At 39.9% G+C, this 16,598-nt stretch overlaps 1 protein-coding gene across 1 annotated transcript in view; it reads left to right on the plus strand.

The window, feature by feature from the left end:
- Efhb (EF-hand domain family member B) overlaps positions 1–7,822 on the plus strand; it is a 56,961-nt gene extending 49,139 nt beyond the window's left edge. Inside the window, exons 11-13 of the mRNA XM_051204196.1 lie at positions 3,168–3,383; positions 3,800–3,981; positions 7,644–7,822. Coding sequence (XP_051060153.1) covers positions 3,168–3,383; positions 3,800–3,981; positions 7,644–7,817 — 572 coding nt within the window. The 3' untranslated portion in view covers positions 7,818–7,822. The remainder of the gene's footprint in view (positions 1–3,167; positions 3,384–3,799; positions 3,982–7,643) is intronic.
- Positions 7,823–16,598: the final 8,776 nt, after the last annotated feature.

Raw genomic sequence — 16,598 nt, forward strand, 5'->3', positions numbered from 1 at the left:
CTATGAGGGTGTCAGAGCCTCTTGAACAAGAGTTACAGGCAGATGACTCACCATATGGTAGTGGGAAGTGAACCCAGATCTTCTCTAAGAGTAGTATGCACTCTTAACCACTGAGCTATTTCTGCAGCCCCTTGTTTTTGTTTGTTTGCTTGCTTGCTTGCTTGTTTGTTTTAAGAAAAGGTTTCACTATATGGGCCAGTCTGATGTCTAGCTTTGGTCTTAAACTAGCAGCAATCCTCCTGCCTCTCAAGTGTTTGGATTATAGGCAAGGCCCACCCTGCCCATCTACTTTTTATTCAGATTTATTTTATGTGTATGAGTATTTGCCTGCATGTATGTATGTACATCATGTGCTTACCCAGTGACCTTGGAGATAGAATAAGCTGAGACAAGGTTCCTCTGTATCTTTGGAGCCTATCCTGAAAGCCACTCTGTAGATTAGGCTGGCCTTGAACTCAGAGCCTGTCTTGCCTCCTTGAATATGTGCTGTACTACCACGCCCAGCAAGAGAGCCTTTTGTGGTTTTCACAAATCCATCTTCGGGCCTGTCAAACTTTTTTATGCAGTCTGATTTCCTAAATCATCCTTCACTCTGAAATTTAAGTTCTTTCCAGATATTTTAAAGGTAATACAGGCAGCTCTGTGATTACCACACCTCAGAAATTTTCTATTTCTACTTTATCTTGTTTCTAATGAATGCTATCGTGTCAGGACCAACTTTGACTGTACTTTGCTTTTCTAAATGCTTGTAGCATTTTCTGAATGTGCAGTTTTATCAGCTAAGTCTGTTGAGAGTTATTTTTCAGGCTACAATTTATCTGGTCCATACTGCCTTGGCTTCCACTTTCAGCATCTGGTTGCTCGGATTATCTTTTTAAAAGGTTACTGACATTTTTTATTTCCCCTGTGGAGTGTCTCTCCAAAATAATAGCACTGCTATTTCTGCTTTTATTCCTGGGTTGGCATGTCATTTTGTAAGGCTAAAACTAAAAAGCAAACAAAAACCAAAAAACTAAATTCCACCCTTCTTGGTGACGTAAGCCCTTTATATCTGGGACATTACTCTCTTCACCCATTGAGAATGCAGAGGGATCTGAAGGGCAGTGCACAACTTGTGGGAGTTAGCACTCTTTCCCTCATGTGGGTCCTATCTATAGAACTTGGAATGTCAGCCTGGAGGCAAGCACCATTACCTGCTGGCTGATCCATCTCCCTGGCCTTTTTTTTTTTTTTTTTTTTTTTTTTTTAACAAATTCTCCAGGCTGGCCACCTGCATGTGGCAGCCTCTTAACCCTGTTTCTCAAGTACTAAGATTATAGATGTGAGAATTCTTCCCTTTCATGGCACACACAACTCATGATCTTAAGAAAAAGTAGAGGATTATTTTCAAGTCAGGTAGTTCCTTTATTTGTTGTATTATTGTATTTTTTGCATTTTAGTCACTTGCCTCATCTTCTGATTTGTTGGATTATAGATATGTTTCTTCTCTCCCTCCCACCCTTCTCCCTTTCTTTCTTCCTCCTCCCTCCTTCCCTCCCTTCCTCCTCCATTCCTCTCTCCTATTCCCTCCTTCCCTCTCTCCCTCCTTTCTTTTCTTTCCTCCTCCTCATCTTTTTTCCTCTTGAGACAGAACTTCTTTGTGTAGCTCTGGTTGTCCTGGAACTCATTCAGTAGAGCAGGCTGACCTCAAACTCAGATTCACCTGCGTCTGCTAAGATTTAAGGCATGTGCCAACCACTGCCTGACTCTTCCTGGACTTTTTCTTGTTTTTTATTTTGTTTTTGAGGCAAGGTTTGCTTCTATTTATTCCAGTCTGTCTTACAATTTATCATCCCCCTGTCTCAGCTGCCCTGGTACTGGGATTATAGCTCTGTGTCACTCTACCCAGCCTTACAGTGCATTTCCTACACCACATTCTGTCTCAGGCCTGGCATTTGGGGGGACAGGTATTTATAGTGACTGCCTTTCAGTTTTATGGCTAGCAACTTTTCAAACTGTGCAGTTTTCTGCTTTTAGGTAGAGAATCTGGAGCTCTCAGGGCATGCAGCCTACATTGTAGATCTGAACAGGCTCTGGGAGCTCTTTACAACCTTTGCAAGGATTTCCTCAGCGTTCTTCTGTGGCCGTGGAAACACCACAGTGCCCTCTAGTGGTACCGGTGGAGTAGGTAGCTATTCGAAAAGAAGCCTTAGCTTTCTGAAGAGACTGATAAAATGAGTCTGCAGTTTCAGTTCTACCTCAAGGTTTTGACTTTTCGGTGTTCGGCGTTGGATTGGTCCTGGTGCCTGGTGCATGCTAGCTGCATGTGCTTCCATGATGTTCCACAGTCCTGGGTTTTTTCCTGTGTACTTACTTGTATGAAGTTAGAGATTCAGGCCCCCAGCTCATAGCAGGTTCTTACCCTTTCTCTGCATTAGGGTTTAGGGTTTGGGTTAAGGTTTAGGGTTAGGGTTAGGGTTAGCCTTAGATTTAGGGTTAGGTTTAGGGTTAGGGTTAGCGTTAGATTTAGGGTTAGGGTTAGGGTTAGGGTTAGTGTTAGATTTAGGTTTAGGGTTAGGGTTAGTTCAAGCTAAATAGGAGGGTGAGCTCTAATAAAGGGAGAGCCAAGGAGACAGTTCAGGTGTAGAGGACTTTTCTAGCTTTCATGAGTCTCTGGGTTTACTCTGATTTGGAAGAAAAATAAAGGGTTCTCTGACTGCAAAGATTTTTCTGGAATAAAGTGGAGGAGCAGAAAAAGAGATATGAGTTCATACTGGGATCATGCCTGACATTTGCCTGAACTTGCTGTTCCACAGTGGAGCAATGGCACTGGAGGCGGCTTCACAGGTTTCGGTTCCAATGTTAGGAAGCAGCTACCAGGAAATCAATCTTGAAAAATCATTACATTTATTATTATTATATTTGATTATCATATTATGTGTATGTACATATATATGTGGCTGCACATGTCACAGTGCACATGTAGAAGTCAGAGAACAACTTGAAGGGGTCAGTTCTTTCCCTCCATTCTGTAGGTCCTGAGGCTCTAACTCAGGCTGTCAGGCTTGGTGGCAAATGCCTTTACCCACTGAGCAATCTTGCCTGTCCAAATAATCTAGCTTGTTACAGAACAGCAAGCACCAAGAAGTGATGTCTTCCCATACTTTTTTGTTCCCTGTCTCTCCAAGGTAGAAAACAAGACTGTAACAACACTACTGAGGCTACCACGGGAGAAGCTGAGCAGCCAACTCTTCTGATACAGCCTGAAGATATAGTCCCCAAAGAACCAGGAAGTTCAGAAGAGACTGTTCGGTTACTCCTGAGACCAAGTGACAAAGTTTCTAACCACTATAAGACAACTTCTTCAGAGATCAATGCAATTGTTGGAGCTGTTCCTTCTATGTGTAAGCATGTCACATTCCTTATGAAGTAATTGCAATGTCCATAATGTGTCCTGGCATTGTCCCTAGCCTCTCTCTGTATTAGACTATTTGTTTCTCAAGGCTTTGGATTTTATGTTTAACTCTATGCTGTAAGCACTCAGGATATGTTTTACTGACCTGTTCATGATAGCCCAAGTTAATGAGCATGTTGAATGCTTTCCTATCCCCCCTGCCTCAGCCTGTTATGTCCCTGAAGCCAAGGTGTCTTTCTGTGCTTGGCCACACTCTGCCTTTTTATATAGTCTTTGAATTTTACATCTAAGCCATTGTAGTTTAGATCAGTTACATTGAAAGTCCTCAATGGTCAAATGTGACTGGTGGCTGCTGTTTTACAGCTGGGTTTCTGTGTATCTTTTTCTCCCTCATTGATGACCTAGGTTACCCCATATATGGTGTTCCAACCGTTCGATCTGACATTCCTGCTCCTCGGATTCATCGTGTCAGTGACATGAATAATTATGGTGAAGAGGGCAATGCTTACTCACTGCTGCACCCCTCCATCTTCTCCCAGAAAGGTGTATTTGAGAGAGACTTCTTCAAGACCAGATCAAAGGAAGAGGTACAGAAATCACCCAATCCTATGCAAATAAATATACAAAGACAAATTTTGACTTACCAATGACCACTATTATTATTGTGACCAGTTTAGTTATTGTTGTCTTTAATCTTATTTTTATTTCAGGTGGTATTTCACTTCTTTACCCCGCTCTGGCCTGGAACTCACTTTGTAGCCCATACTGGCCTACAACTTTGGGTGGTTCTCCTGTCTCAGCTTCCCAAAGCATTGGGACTAAAGGCATGAACCAACATATTTGGCTAGTGTTTTATTTATTTGTTTTGAGACTGGGTTTTGCTATGTAGCTCAGGCTGGTCTTGAAATCATGATCTTAGTGCCTCATTCTACTGAGTGCAGGGATTATAGGCATAAGGTATTGCTTCTAATTTAATTCATATCACCATTATTATTATTATTATCATCATCATCATCCTGTGTGGTCCAGGCTATATAGCTGAGATTGGTCTTGGTCTTGAACTTCTTATTCTCCTACCTCCAACTCCTGAGTGTTGAGATTACAGGTATGTGCCTGGTACTTGTTGGACTGGGGATCAAATATAGGTTTTGTTTATTTTTTTTTTGCATGTTAGGTAAGAACTTTACCAACTGAGCCTCAATCCCAGTGCTAGTCCCAGTCCTAGCCCATGACTATCATAGTTGACTTTTTAGAATTATAGCTTATATAGGGATCCTCAAATATAGGATTCTTAATAAATGATATTCAGTTTGGTTGTATAGGCAGAAGCTTTTCTGTGTCCTGCCTGGTCCCAATGCCACTTATAAAATAATCACTCAGAGACTTAATATTACTTATAATTGCTTGGCCAATCACTCAGGCTTATTACTATCTAGCTCTTACATATAAATTAACCCATTTCTGTTAATCTATGTATTGCCATGTGACTATGGTGTTACCTCATTTTCTACATGCTTTGTTTCCTCAGAAGCTGGCTGGTGTCTCTCCCTGAACCCAATCTTTTTCTCTGTATTCAGTTTGGCTTTCCGGCCTAGCTATATTCTGCCCTGCCATAGGTCAAAGTAGCTTTATTCATCAACCAATAAAAGCAACACATATTCACAGCACACAGAAGGACATCTCACATCATTTCCCCTTTTCTGTCTAATTAAAAGGAAGGTTTTAACTTTAATATTGTAAAATTACATATAACAAAACAGGTATTAAGTAAGAATTATAGTTATAATGCTTAGTCTATTTATATTTGACAAAATTAAAGAAAATACTCTATCCAATCTTTGTGAGTCTAAAGTTTTATATCTAATTTATTTTTGATCATAACTAAGGAAAACTATAATTATAAATATCTAGACTTCAATTCCATGAAAGACCCCAGAAGGATATAATATTACCTAAGTAAACAGGAAGTACATTGGAAGCAACTTCCAAAACTCTAGAAATGATAGAGAAATATGGCTGCCTGGATAGTCACCCAAAGTTTTTGTTTTTTGTTTTTTGTAACATTGGGACATTCATCTTCAGCCTACAGACTTAGAATATCTGGCAGACTTCTCAGTGAAGCAGGAAATTTGAAGCACTGTTCCACCTATTTTGGAAAAATTCTCCAGTCACTTTCTTCTGTGTCCTGCAGAATGTCTGGCTGACTCTTTTATGAAGCAGGAAATCTGAAGGACTGTCCCACCTTGTTTTGGCAAGTTTAGTAGTCATTTTCCTGTGGGTCCTGCATGTCCATTTTGTGTAGCATATTGTCAAGCAATCCATGCAAGATCAGTTTCTTGCCCACATTGAAAGCAAACTCCATAAGGAGTTTCTTCCATGCCTATCATTCTTTTGAAGTAATTGGCGCTGTCAGGTGTCTCACTGTCAAAAAAAGTCTAAGTTCTTAAAAACATTTTAAATGCCATATTCTGTAGGTCTTTGAAGTTTTTGAAGATTACCTATCCATCTGAAATATCTCTGTATATCTTGAAAACTAACATGACTATAAATTTGAGTATTACAAATGACTATTAATTTGTATTTCTTAACTATACATTTTAAATGTACTGCATAAGAATACTAAAAGTAGAAATATAAAAATATATGCATAACAAAATTGATCTTAAATTTGTGTCAGTAAACCAAAATCCATACGAATGTAAAGTATTTTGAAATTATAGTTATCTTTTTATTCTCTATCCCCCTAAATATAACAAACATCCATAACCTTTGAAATAACCAAAGACCATCCATATCCACTCCACCCCTAAATCTTGGCAATGTGGGTGTTGTTTTCCATAAATTACTTTCTTCTGTCTGTGGATGATGTATCTTTAGGGTCCATGAGAATAGCCAAATCCTGACTGGGGTATTTAGTGTGGTTGATCCATCTCAGCCAATAGCCTTGAAAATGTTGTGGATATTGGATCACCTGGGTCAGAACCTCTTTTCCAAAGCAACATATCCATAGACTTAAATTTTGAAGTCAAGATATCTTTAAAATATATATGTTGGTTTAACTTAGTAGCCCCCACAATCAAATGTCTCTTAGTAGTTAATTCATTAATAGTCAAAAACTTCAAAGAAAACACAATAATATGCATAATGTGATGATACCTTATTTGTGCTTTAACAAATAAAGCTTGCCTGGGGACCAGAGTTCCAAGCTAGCCACTAGTTAACCAAAGAGGCTGGGTAGTGGTGGTTCACACCTAATCCCAGTACTTGGGAGGAGGAAACAGGAAGAGAAATGTTTGGATGGAGAGAGGAATATAAGGCAGGCAAAGACAGGAGCCAGCCCCCTTTCAGTCTGAGAATTTCATAGAGGTAAGAACTCTAGTGGCTGTGTGCTCCACTCTGATCTTTCAGCTTTAATCCTCTAATATCCGACTTTAGGTTTATATTATTAAGGCCAATTAGAACTCTTGGTACAGGTTGTAACAAGCTGCTACGTTTTTCTTTTTCTTTCTTTTTTTTTTTTTTTTTTTTTTTTTTTTTTTGGGTATACTGTATAATTCTTTTCCCTCTCCCACAAGGTCTTACTATGTAGGTCAGTAGTCCTTCAACTCAAGAGTATTTCCCTGCCTCTGCCTCCTGAGTGCTGTGCTGACAAGCACAAACTATCATGCCCAGTGGGGGTTTTTTTTGTTTTGTTTTGTTTTGTTTTTTGCTTTTAATTTAAATTCAGTTAATTTTTATTTTGGGGGTTAAATTTAAATTTTGTCTGTGTGCTTCATGTATGGATGTCAGAGGACAACTTGTGGGAATCAGTTCTTTCCTTCTGTGATGTGGGATTAGGGGATCAAATCTAGTCATCAGTCCTGAAACAAGCACCTTCACTGGCTAAGCCACCTTTCACTGCCCCAGAGGAGGGAAGGTCTCAGTCTGCAACACAAGCTTACCTGTAATTCACTGTGTAGGCCAGGCTGGCTTCAAACTTCAGGATTTCTACTTCAGCCTCCCAAGTGCTAGGGGCACAGGAAAGGACCACCCTCCCATGTGTCTGGAAAGTGCTGGAATTTTGATACCTTCTCATTTTATATGTATAGGCACATATGTACATGTGAACACATATATTTTGGGGGAGGGTCAGTGTTCATTGTATTAAATGTTGTAAAGTTTTTTAAATAGAAATTTTATTTTACTTAATTTAAAAAATATAATATTAAAGATATAAATCTTGGTCTGGCTTTAAATTTATTGTTTCTAGATTTCAGATATATTAACTAACATCGGAGTAAAGCTTTCTGAAGAAGAATTTGAAAATGTATGGAATCTTGCATCAAAAAAGCACCACAGAGGAGAAGTTTGTGTTGAGACCATCAGGAACATTTTAGATGAGCTGCGGCATGCAGGCCGAGACAAGTGTAAAACAGTCATGTGATATTTTGGGAACTCACATATTTAAATAAAAGAATCATTAAATATATGTTCATCTAAAATGTTCTGGTTTTCGCTGTTATGTTGTAACTTGGCAGTCACTCTGGTATAACTCATGTGCCTGTGTATAGGATTGAGAAGTTAGATATTGTGGACTGCATCTTCCTGTGAATTCTAAAGCATCTAAGATCTTGACAATTGCTATAAGAACCATCTGCCTCACCATGTTCACAGCTTAGAATGATGTTGAAAGCTAATAATGTTTAGCAGGCCTAAGACTCCCACCATTTTAGCACATCTATGATGGTTGTGCTTTGTTATTGTGTATAAGTTCTGTTATGACAAGATAACTTTTGCCTCAACTGAACCCAAGAAAAACAGGTTATTCAAAGAATAGGATGTGGGGCACAGAGTTTCTAAACCCAGTAATTGATTGCATAATGGCCACTAGTTTAATATATTCTTAATTTTTTTAAAAAAAAATTAATGTAGCCAGGCCTGGCCTGAGTTTGAGATCTGCCACCCTGCCTTAGTTTCCCCCACATCTGGCTCTTTATAACTTCCCATGAACAAAAGTCCACATTGTCCTTGCTGCTCTTTAGAGGATATGACTGCCCCATGACAGACATAGGTTTCAGGAGGTTACCAGCATCAGGGCTGTGCTGACCCTCTCCTCTACACACACCCTGGTTCTTTGATACACATTCCATGCACAGGACAGGACAGGACAGGGCAGAGGTGGTGTGATGGTTGATTTTCTTTGTCAGCCTGCTTAGATTTAGAACTATATGGACACAAGTCCATGTGTCTAGCAGGCTATTTCCAGAAAGTTTAACCAAAGAGAGAAGACCCAACCAGACTGAGTAGCATCTCCTCACCTCTCTGCTTCCTGACTGTGGATGTTAAAGACTGCCCTAGGCTACATAGTGACTTCTTGGCCAAGCTGGGCTACCCAGTGAGATCATGCTGCAAAAACAAAAACAGAAAAAAAAAATACCTTGGAGTGATTTAGCAACTACAGGAAACTCACAAAAGTAGCAATCAGTACTACATAGTACGCAGGGGTGTGCTGGAATCTACCCTTCACAGACACACAAATCAGCCCACAAAAGTCAAATGTGAGTCTGTCTTTCCATTATTGGATTCATTGGTAGCTTGATACTAGCTGTATTGAAAGTATTCTATTGAGTAAAACACCAGATACTATCTCTTCCACCCATCCAATAACTTATGTGTCTGTTGCTTATCTGCCCGTCTGTCAAAGCAATGTGTGTGTATTGTGCTTCTCGTCTCAATACCAATACAGGGCAATGGTGCCCCATCTCTCTGCTTCCCTCTTTCCTGTCTTCCTTTCTTCTCAAGGTGCTGGTTCTAACCCAGGATATTTTGTCACCTAGATGGCTAATGACCACAGGACCATACCCTCAGCCACCAATGTTGAAGTTCCCAAAGCAGGAAAACTCTGATATATTAGTCAGGGCTCTCAGAATAACAAAACTTATAAAATGAATCTCTCTTTATAGATAGAAAGGGGATTTCCTAGATGGTTTACAGGCTGTAGTACAGCTAGTCCAACAATGGCTTACTGTGAGTGCAAAGTCCAAGAATCCAGTAGTTGCTCAGTTTTAGTTAGTCTTTAATATATACTTGGAATCCTGAAGAATTAGGCTCTAATGCCAGAGAAGGAATGGACTTGCTAATAATGTGAGAGTAAGCAAGCACAGAGCAAAAGCTTTCTTCTTCTAGATCCTGAAGGTGTGGCCTAGATTAAAGGTGTGTCTTCCCACCTCAAAGTCCAGATTGGAAGTGGTTCTACCTATGTCAAATTAAGCAAAAAACATCCCCCCTTGGATGTGCCCTCCAGTTTTGCATTTTAGTTCATTTTCCAATGTAGTCAAGTTGACAACCAAGAATATTCATGACTCTGGCATTATCTAATCTACAGATTTCCTCTAATGTTATAGCAACATTTTGTTTCATCTTGATTTAGAGCAAATTCAATCTACAACTATATGTTATATTTAGTGGCTTACCTCTTTGGTTTCCACTAATCTGTAACAATTCTTTATCTTTGAACTTTTTAAACTTTTTTTAAGACAGGGTCTCACCAGTAGTCCTAGCTGTTTTGGAACTCATTATGTAGATCAGGCTGGCCTAGAACTCATAGGGGATCCCCCTGCCTCTGCCTCCTAAATCCTGGGATAAAGGTGTGCATCACTATGTCTGGATAAGCTTCATAACTCTTGATACTACTTGATACTATTTATGAATTCAGTGATTTTTTTTTTGGTAGACTGTGTCTTAATGGTGCTTAGGGGCACAGGCCCATGATTCAGCTACTCTGGAGGTTAATACATGAGGATCAAAGGTCTGCCTTAGCTACAATATGAATTCAAGTCTAACCTAGGAAATTTATTTACTAGGCCCTGTCTTGCAATCAAGAATAAGAAGTGGGAGTAAAAAAGATGTAGCTTGTCCAACGGCATTGTCACTGATCTTGATGTCTCTCTGTTTAGCATTTCCTGGCTAACGTTCTCTCCATATAATGGGAAGATGTTTCCCAGCCTACTCAAAGCCTTTGATTCAATCCTGAGTACTGAAACCATTCCCCATCACACTTCTTTTTATCTGTTGCAATTTATTACACTGTAGAGGTGGAATCATACAGGACACTTGGGGTTTTGCTTACTGAAAACCCTTTTTCAAACATCAACTCTGATCCAAGTATTATGAGGTGACAATATGAACAGATAGACAGTCCTCATTGGGAGTGAGCATTTAAGCATTTGTCCATTCCCTTTTTAGTGAAAGCGTCTAGCTCTTGAGAAACCCCCTTTGTTTTGCTTTAGTGTATGTTGCCTGCTAAGGTCAGCCTTTTCTACTCTAAATGTGGGCGGTTGGTATCAGCTGGGCATGTGGTATCAGCTTCTGTGGATGAGTGTGAGTGCTTCAGGGAAGGCCCCAAGCAAGCCATTTGAACACAGCCTATTTTTCCCTTTCTTTTTTAGATTACATAGTTCTCCCCTTCCCTTCCCTTCCCTTCCCTTCCCTTCCCTTCCCTTCCCTTCCCTTCCCTTCCCTTCCCTTCCCTTCCCTTCCCTTCCCTTCCCTTCCCTTCCTCCCTTGCTCTCTTTCAAATTTATGGTCTTTTTACATTAGTTGTTGTTACATGCATATAGGTATATGAATATTCCTAAATATAGCCTACTCAGTCTGTATGTATGCATGCTTTCAGGGCTGACCAATTGGTTTAGATGACCAGGGAAGATGGCTTCTCCTGCTTTGAGTATCCTGTGTGGGATTGAAGATTTGTGGTCTTCTTGCATGTCTATTGCTGTCCTTGTTCAGCTTGTGATGAGAACAGCACTATAAATACTGAAACATTATTGTTAGGATGTTGAGAAAGTAATGCTGGAAAATTGAATTGCTAGCCATGGATTCAAGTAGATCTTTCTATCTTTAGGTAGAAAATGGAAGCTTATCAGAGAGGAAGCAGAGGATATCAGTATTGTCCTGAATAACTATGCCATTTGTAAATCCCCTATCTAGCTTTTTGTGGCTAGCTCTATATATTTTAGCTGTACAGATCAATTTGTTATCTGTCTTAATTCAGCCATTTTGAACTGTACTTTGTCACAGGTGATTAAAAAAAATGGGCAAATACTTTCATGTTTAGCTACTGGACTGGAAGTTAAAACCATAGAAACAAAGTCTTGTGGCTGAAGAAACAGCTCAGCCAAGCGAGTGTGAGGACCTGAGTCTAGTCTTCAGCAGCTGCATAGGTGTGTGTAAATGTAATGCTAGGGAAGTGGAGAAAAGCAGAACCTGGGTATTACCACTTAATCTGAAAGCTTTAGGTCCCAGGAAGTGTTTTTCCCCCCAATAGGGTAGATGGCACCTGAGGAATGATGGCTGGAGTCAGTCCATGGCTTTCACATTCATTTGTCCATATGTGCTTTCTCTTGGTCTGTTTGTCCATCTGTCCATCTGTCTGTCGCTGTCTCTGTCTGTTTCTCTATCTCAAGGTCTTACTCTGTAGCCTAGGCTGACTTGGAACTTACCACATACCCCAGGTTGACCTTGACCTCACAGGAGTCCTCTTATATTAGCCTTTGGGGTGCTGAAATTACAAGTGAGAGCCACCATACTTAAATTCCTTTCTCATTTTCATTAAAAAGTTATCAGAGCTGGCATGGGACCTCAGTGGGTAAGGGCACTCAACATGCAAGTTTGGAGACTTGAGTTTGATTTCTGGAATCTATGTAAGGGTGAAAGGAGAGAACTCACTGCACAAGGTTTTCCCTTGACCTTCTTATGTGGGCCATGGCATGTGTGCCATTTCATTATGTACACACACAATAATAAATATATATTTAAATATTATTTATTTCTGAATGTGGAAGCTTGCACCTATAATCTAGGCACTCAGAGACTGAAGCAGTAGAACTGAGTCCAAGGTCAACCTGGGCTGTGTAGAGATCCTGTGTCAACAAAAGGCAACAAAGTAGAGCAAAACATTCCCTCCCTCCTTCCTTCCTTTCTTCCTTCCTTTCTTCCTTCCTTCCTTCCTTCCTTCCTCCCTTCCTTCTTTTGTCCCTCCCTTTCTCTCCCCTTCCCTCCATCCCTCCCTCCCTCCCTTTCTTTCTCCCTCTCTTCCTTTCTTCTTTCCATTTTTTTTTTGTTGTCTTTCTTTTTCTTTTTTTGGAGAACTAGACTTTGAACTTGCTATGTAGTGAAATCCTTCTTGATTTAGTCTCCTGAAATTGTAGGTATGTACCACATGCTGGATCCCTGACTTCTTTCTTGACTGTCTTGCCATGTAGCTGGCCTCAAACTCATCTTCCTGCCTCCATCTCATGAGCATGCTCCCATGCCAGGCTATGTTGAGTCTGACTAAATCTTGGCAACATTCACTGAACTGATGACTAGGCATATGGTACACCTATTATTTTAACTGGAATTTACAGTTAAATGGTAGCTGGTTTTATGGAGTTCAAATCCACTGGGAGAGACTACACACTCAATTTAAATGATATCTAGTTGAATTTTTATTTGATCTGAAGTTGACTTTAGATCCCATGGTCAGATTTAGAACTAAGGGCCAGCTACAAGGGAAGAAGGCTTTTAAAGACAGATTATGATTACTTCATTCCTGGGAAATTGATAGCTGGGTGAGGAACTGCCCAGAGCTTACAGAAACCAGAGCAAGTGGTTAACAATTTCATAATTAGTTTACAGTTCTAGGGATTGGGCAAGGAGTCAGAGTTGCTGGGAGCTTGTCTTTTAGAAACTTAGAAGCTGTGCTTAGCACAAAATGGAGTCTTCCTTAGCTATCACAGTGGCAGTGCTTGCAATCCCCACCTGTCTGTTGAAGACCTATTTGTTGTTGCCTGGCAGATGCCTAGCCAGAGATCTCACCATTCCTCACAGGGATGTCTTTATTAATGTCCTATCAGTTCAAACTTTTGGCTTATCTTTAGTTGAGGTTACTATCTTTCTCTTTGCTGATGTCTTATGTTTGCAGAAGCAGCCTTGTGAATTCTCTTAATATGAACTTCAGCCATATCTGACCAGGGCTTGATGAAAAGCCTGATGGAAATTAGCCTCAGAGCATTTGGACCACCGATGTAAGACACTTGCTTATGCTGCATTCTGACTTAGGCTGTGCACTGTATGTAGTGCTCAGAATTATATGAACAACTTGTGACTCATGCTTCTTGTCTTTGTATTAATAAAGAACAGAGAACCACAATTTCAATCAAGTTTCAATGGTTCCTGACTCATCATTTAGTTTTTGTTTTTTAATGCTATTTTCTGCAATGATATACCCTTTCCAATTTGTATTTATTCTGATATATGGTGGTGATTTCTTGATTTTAATTGCAGCCAATCATAATCTCCAGCATGGCACATTCTGCTAGCTCCGTGCTTCACTTATTCTAACTGCAGAACATTAGTAATTTTGTTTCACCAATCAGACCCCTCCTGGGACCAAACTAGGAACATTGGATATGAATAATAAATCTGCTATTCTCTGGATTTATGACCTTGAAAAGACATTTAACTTTAAAATCTGTAACCTTTAAAAAATAGATATAACACTATTAATTGATGTGTAAGTTTGTTTTGATGTTTGTGAAAATGTATGTTAAGTGCCCAGCATTGTTTTAGCTCAATAAAAGTTAATCAGAAGGGATCATCCACTTTTAGGTAACATTGTGTTCTCCATCTGCTAATATAGTCTCTGATTTCTTGGCTCTCCTTCATCCCTGTCATTTTTATTGGCAGATACCTGTTGTTGACTCAGATAAATTTGAAAATTCTTATTGCTTTACTGCTCAACTTGTTCTAGGTTTTAAAATCAACTTTTTTATTTTATTATTTCTGTTTGTTAAAAACATTTAAAATTTTATTCCATTTATTTAGTGTGTGTGTGTGTGTGTGTGTGTGTGTGTGCACTTGTCTATGGAAGTCAGAGGCAACTTGTTAGAGTCATTTCTCTCCACCATTGTAGTAGGTCTTAGAGATTTAACTCGTCACCAGTCTTGGCACCTAGTGTATTTTCTCCCTGGAACATCTCACTAACACCTGATTAATGATATTTTTATATGTTAAAAGGGAAAATAGGATTGGAGTGTAGCTTGGTTGATATATATATATATATATATGTATATATATATATAAATTAACTTTTTTTGAGACTGAATTTCAGGCTGCTCAGGCTAACTTTGAACTCAGGATGATCTGAACTTCTGAATTTCATGCTCTAGCTCTTTTAAAATTATTTATTTTATATGTATTAGTGTTTTGTTTGCATGTATGTTTGGTACCCACAAAAGCCAGAAGAGGGCATCAGATCCCCTGAAAAGTGGAGTTACAGGGACCTGTGAGTTGACACATGGGTGCTGGGAACTGAACCTAGGTCCTCTGCAAGAGCAGCCAGTACTCTTAAATGCTGAGCCATCTCTCAAGCCCCTTTATTCTTTTCTTAGGTAGTAGTTAAAAATCTAATTTTGCCACTGTATTTCCAGAAGAAAATCATATGCTTTTTCTGTGAACTCACTTATTTTCCCTTTGCCTTCATAAGATGGCAAGCATTCTGCATGTTGTATAATTAGCTGTAAGTGATCCTCTTCATGCTACAGTAGAGTTTTCCTGAGAATGTAGTTTAAATTCAACCAATCTTGTCCATATCTGTAATGTTGTGGTTTCTCAAAAAGTGTAGGGGAATTAAGGGAAAGTATTCTGATTAAACAGTGATAACCTGAGAGCACTGGAAGAATAAAGACAGTCCTCCGTGTCAAATCCCCACTAAACTATTTATCCACTTGCCTAAAATAGGTGGAAAGCTAGCCGTCCTCTTTTCTTCCATGTGTACACTGGAGGACTGGTGATTAGTTCTGCCTTTAGGAATCTTTAGTGTCAACAGACACTTAGAGAGTCATTAGCCAAGTGAAGACTTGAGAATGAAGGAAATATCACACGGAGGCAGAAAAAGTGAGACTTGACAGTACACATGTCACAACAGTGACAAAGGCTTCTCCGCTGCTTGAGGAGACAGCCACTGTTTCAAGCAATCGGGCTAACAAAACATGATTTGTGCCTGTTGGAGGAAGTGAGCACAGAATACACTCTTCAATAGGCTTTCAAGAGTGAGGACAATGACTTGCACGTGTTACAGTCCATTTGGTGTGGGAAGGAATCTGAATACAAGAAAGAAGGAAGTTGTAATACAGAAGCCACAGAAAGTATCTGTGGCTGGGAAGAGACCCCGGCCTGGCTGCATTGGATAGAGATGGAGGCAGAATGTATCTGCTCACCATCTAAGGGTGAATAGAAACAAGAATAAGGGAACTTGAGAAAGAAATGCATATCTCAATGGATCTTGCCATGGAAGATGAATGAGACTGCTGGACACCTCTTATTTGTGATCATGAGGGTGGTCACTCAATTTTGGAAGTAAAGTTTTCTTTTCTGTTTTTCTTCATTTATTTTATAGTATTTTGTTTGAGGCAGTGTCTCATGTAGCCCAGGCTGACTTTGAAGAGGCCAGATAGCCAAGGATAACCTAAGACTCCTGTTTCTCCAGCTTCTGTCTGAAGTGCCAGCAATGCAGACCTGAGCCATCATGCCCATTTGTGTCACTTGCCTCATATGCATCTGTTAGAGTAGAAGAAATGGCTTTGTTAGGGATGGACTTATGCCTAGAGATGGTGAAAATGATGGGCAAAGGAGAGGAGCTGAGTTCACACAAAGGACACTGCTGGAGCAATGTTCCACAGGAACAAAGGTGTGTATGTAGAAAGTTGGTGAGTAGGATGACACTGAGTGGAATGGAAGGCCAGTGGTTTGGGCTGTTCCAGTGAAGCAAAACACCATGGAGTAGAGCTATGGAATAAACAAAAGCTAACAATCAAGGTATTTGACTGGAACCCAGAGCATTTCCAAATGAGTTTCTAGAGTTGGATCAGTTGTTAGTTATCACACCATTTTGGGCAATGCAATCTGCATGAATGGAACATGGAGAATAGGATTATTGAAGACAAATTCATGGAGTCTTGATGGATTTGGATACCATCCAATCATCTATTGCCAGAAGAGAGAGGGGACAAAGGAGAGAGATGGAGGAGAGATAAAGAGAAAAAGGAGGGGGTGAAGATGATGGAAGGATGGGAGAGAGGGAGAGGGTGGGAAGAGGCAGAGAAAGGAGGAGGGATGGCAGGGAGAAGAGGTAGAGAAAGAGGAAGAAGGGAGGGACAAATATCTGGACCTAGAATTCATATTG

This window comes from Phodopus roborovskii, unplaced genomic scaffold (assembly GCF_943737965.1).
Source record: "Phodopus roborovskii unplaced genomic scaffold, PHOROB, whole genome shotgun sequence".
Taxonomy (NCBI): domain Eukaryota; kingdom Metazoa; phylum Chordata; class Mammalia; order Rodentia; family Cricetidae; genus Phodopus; species Phodopus roborovskii.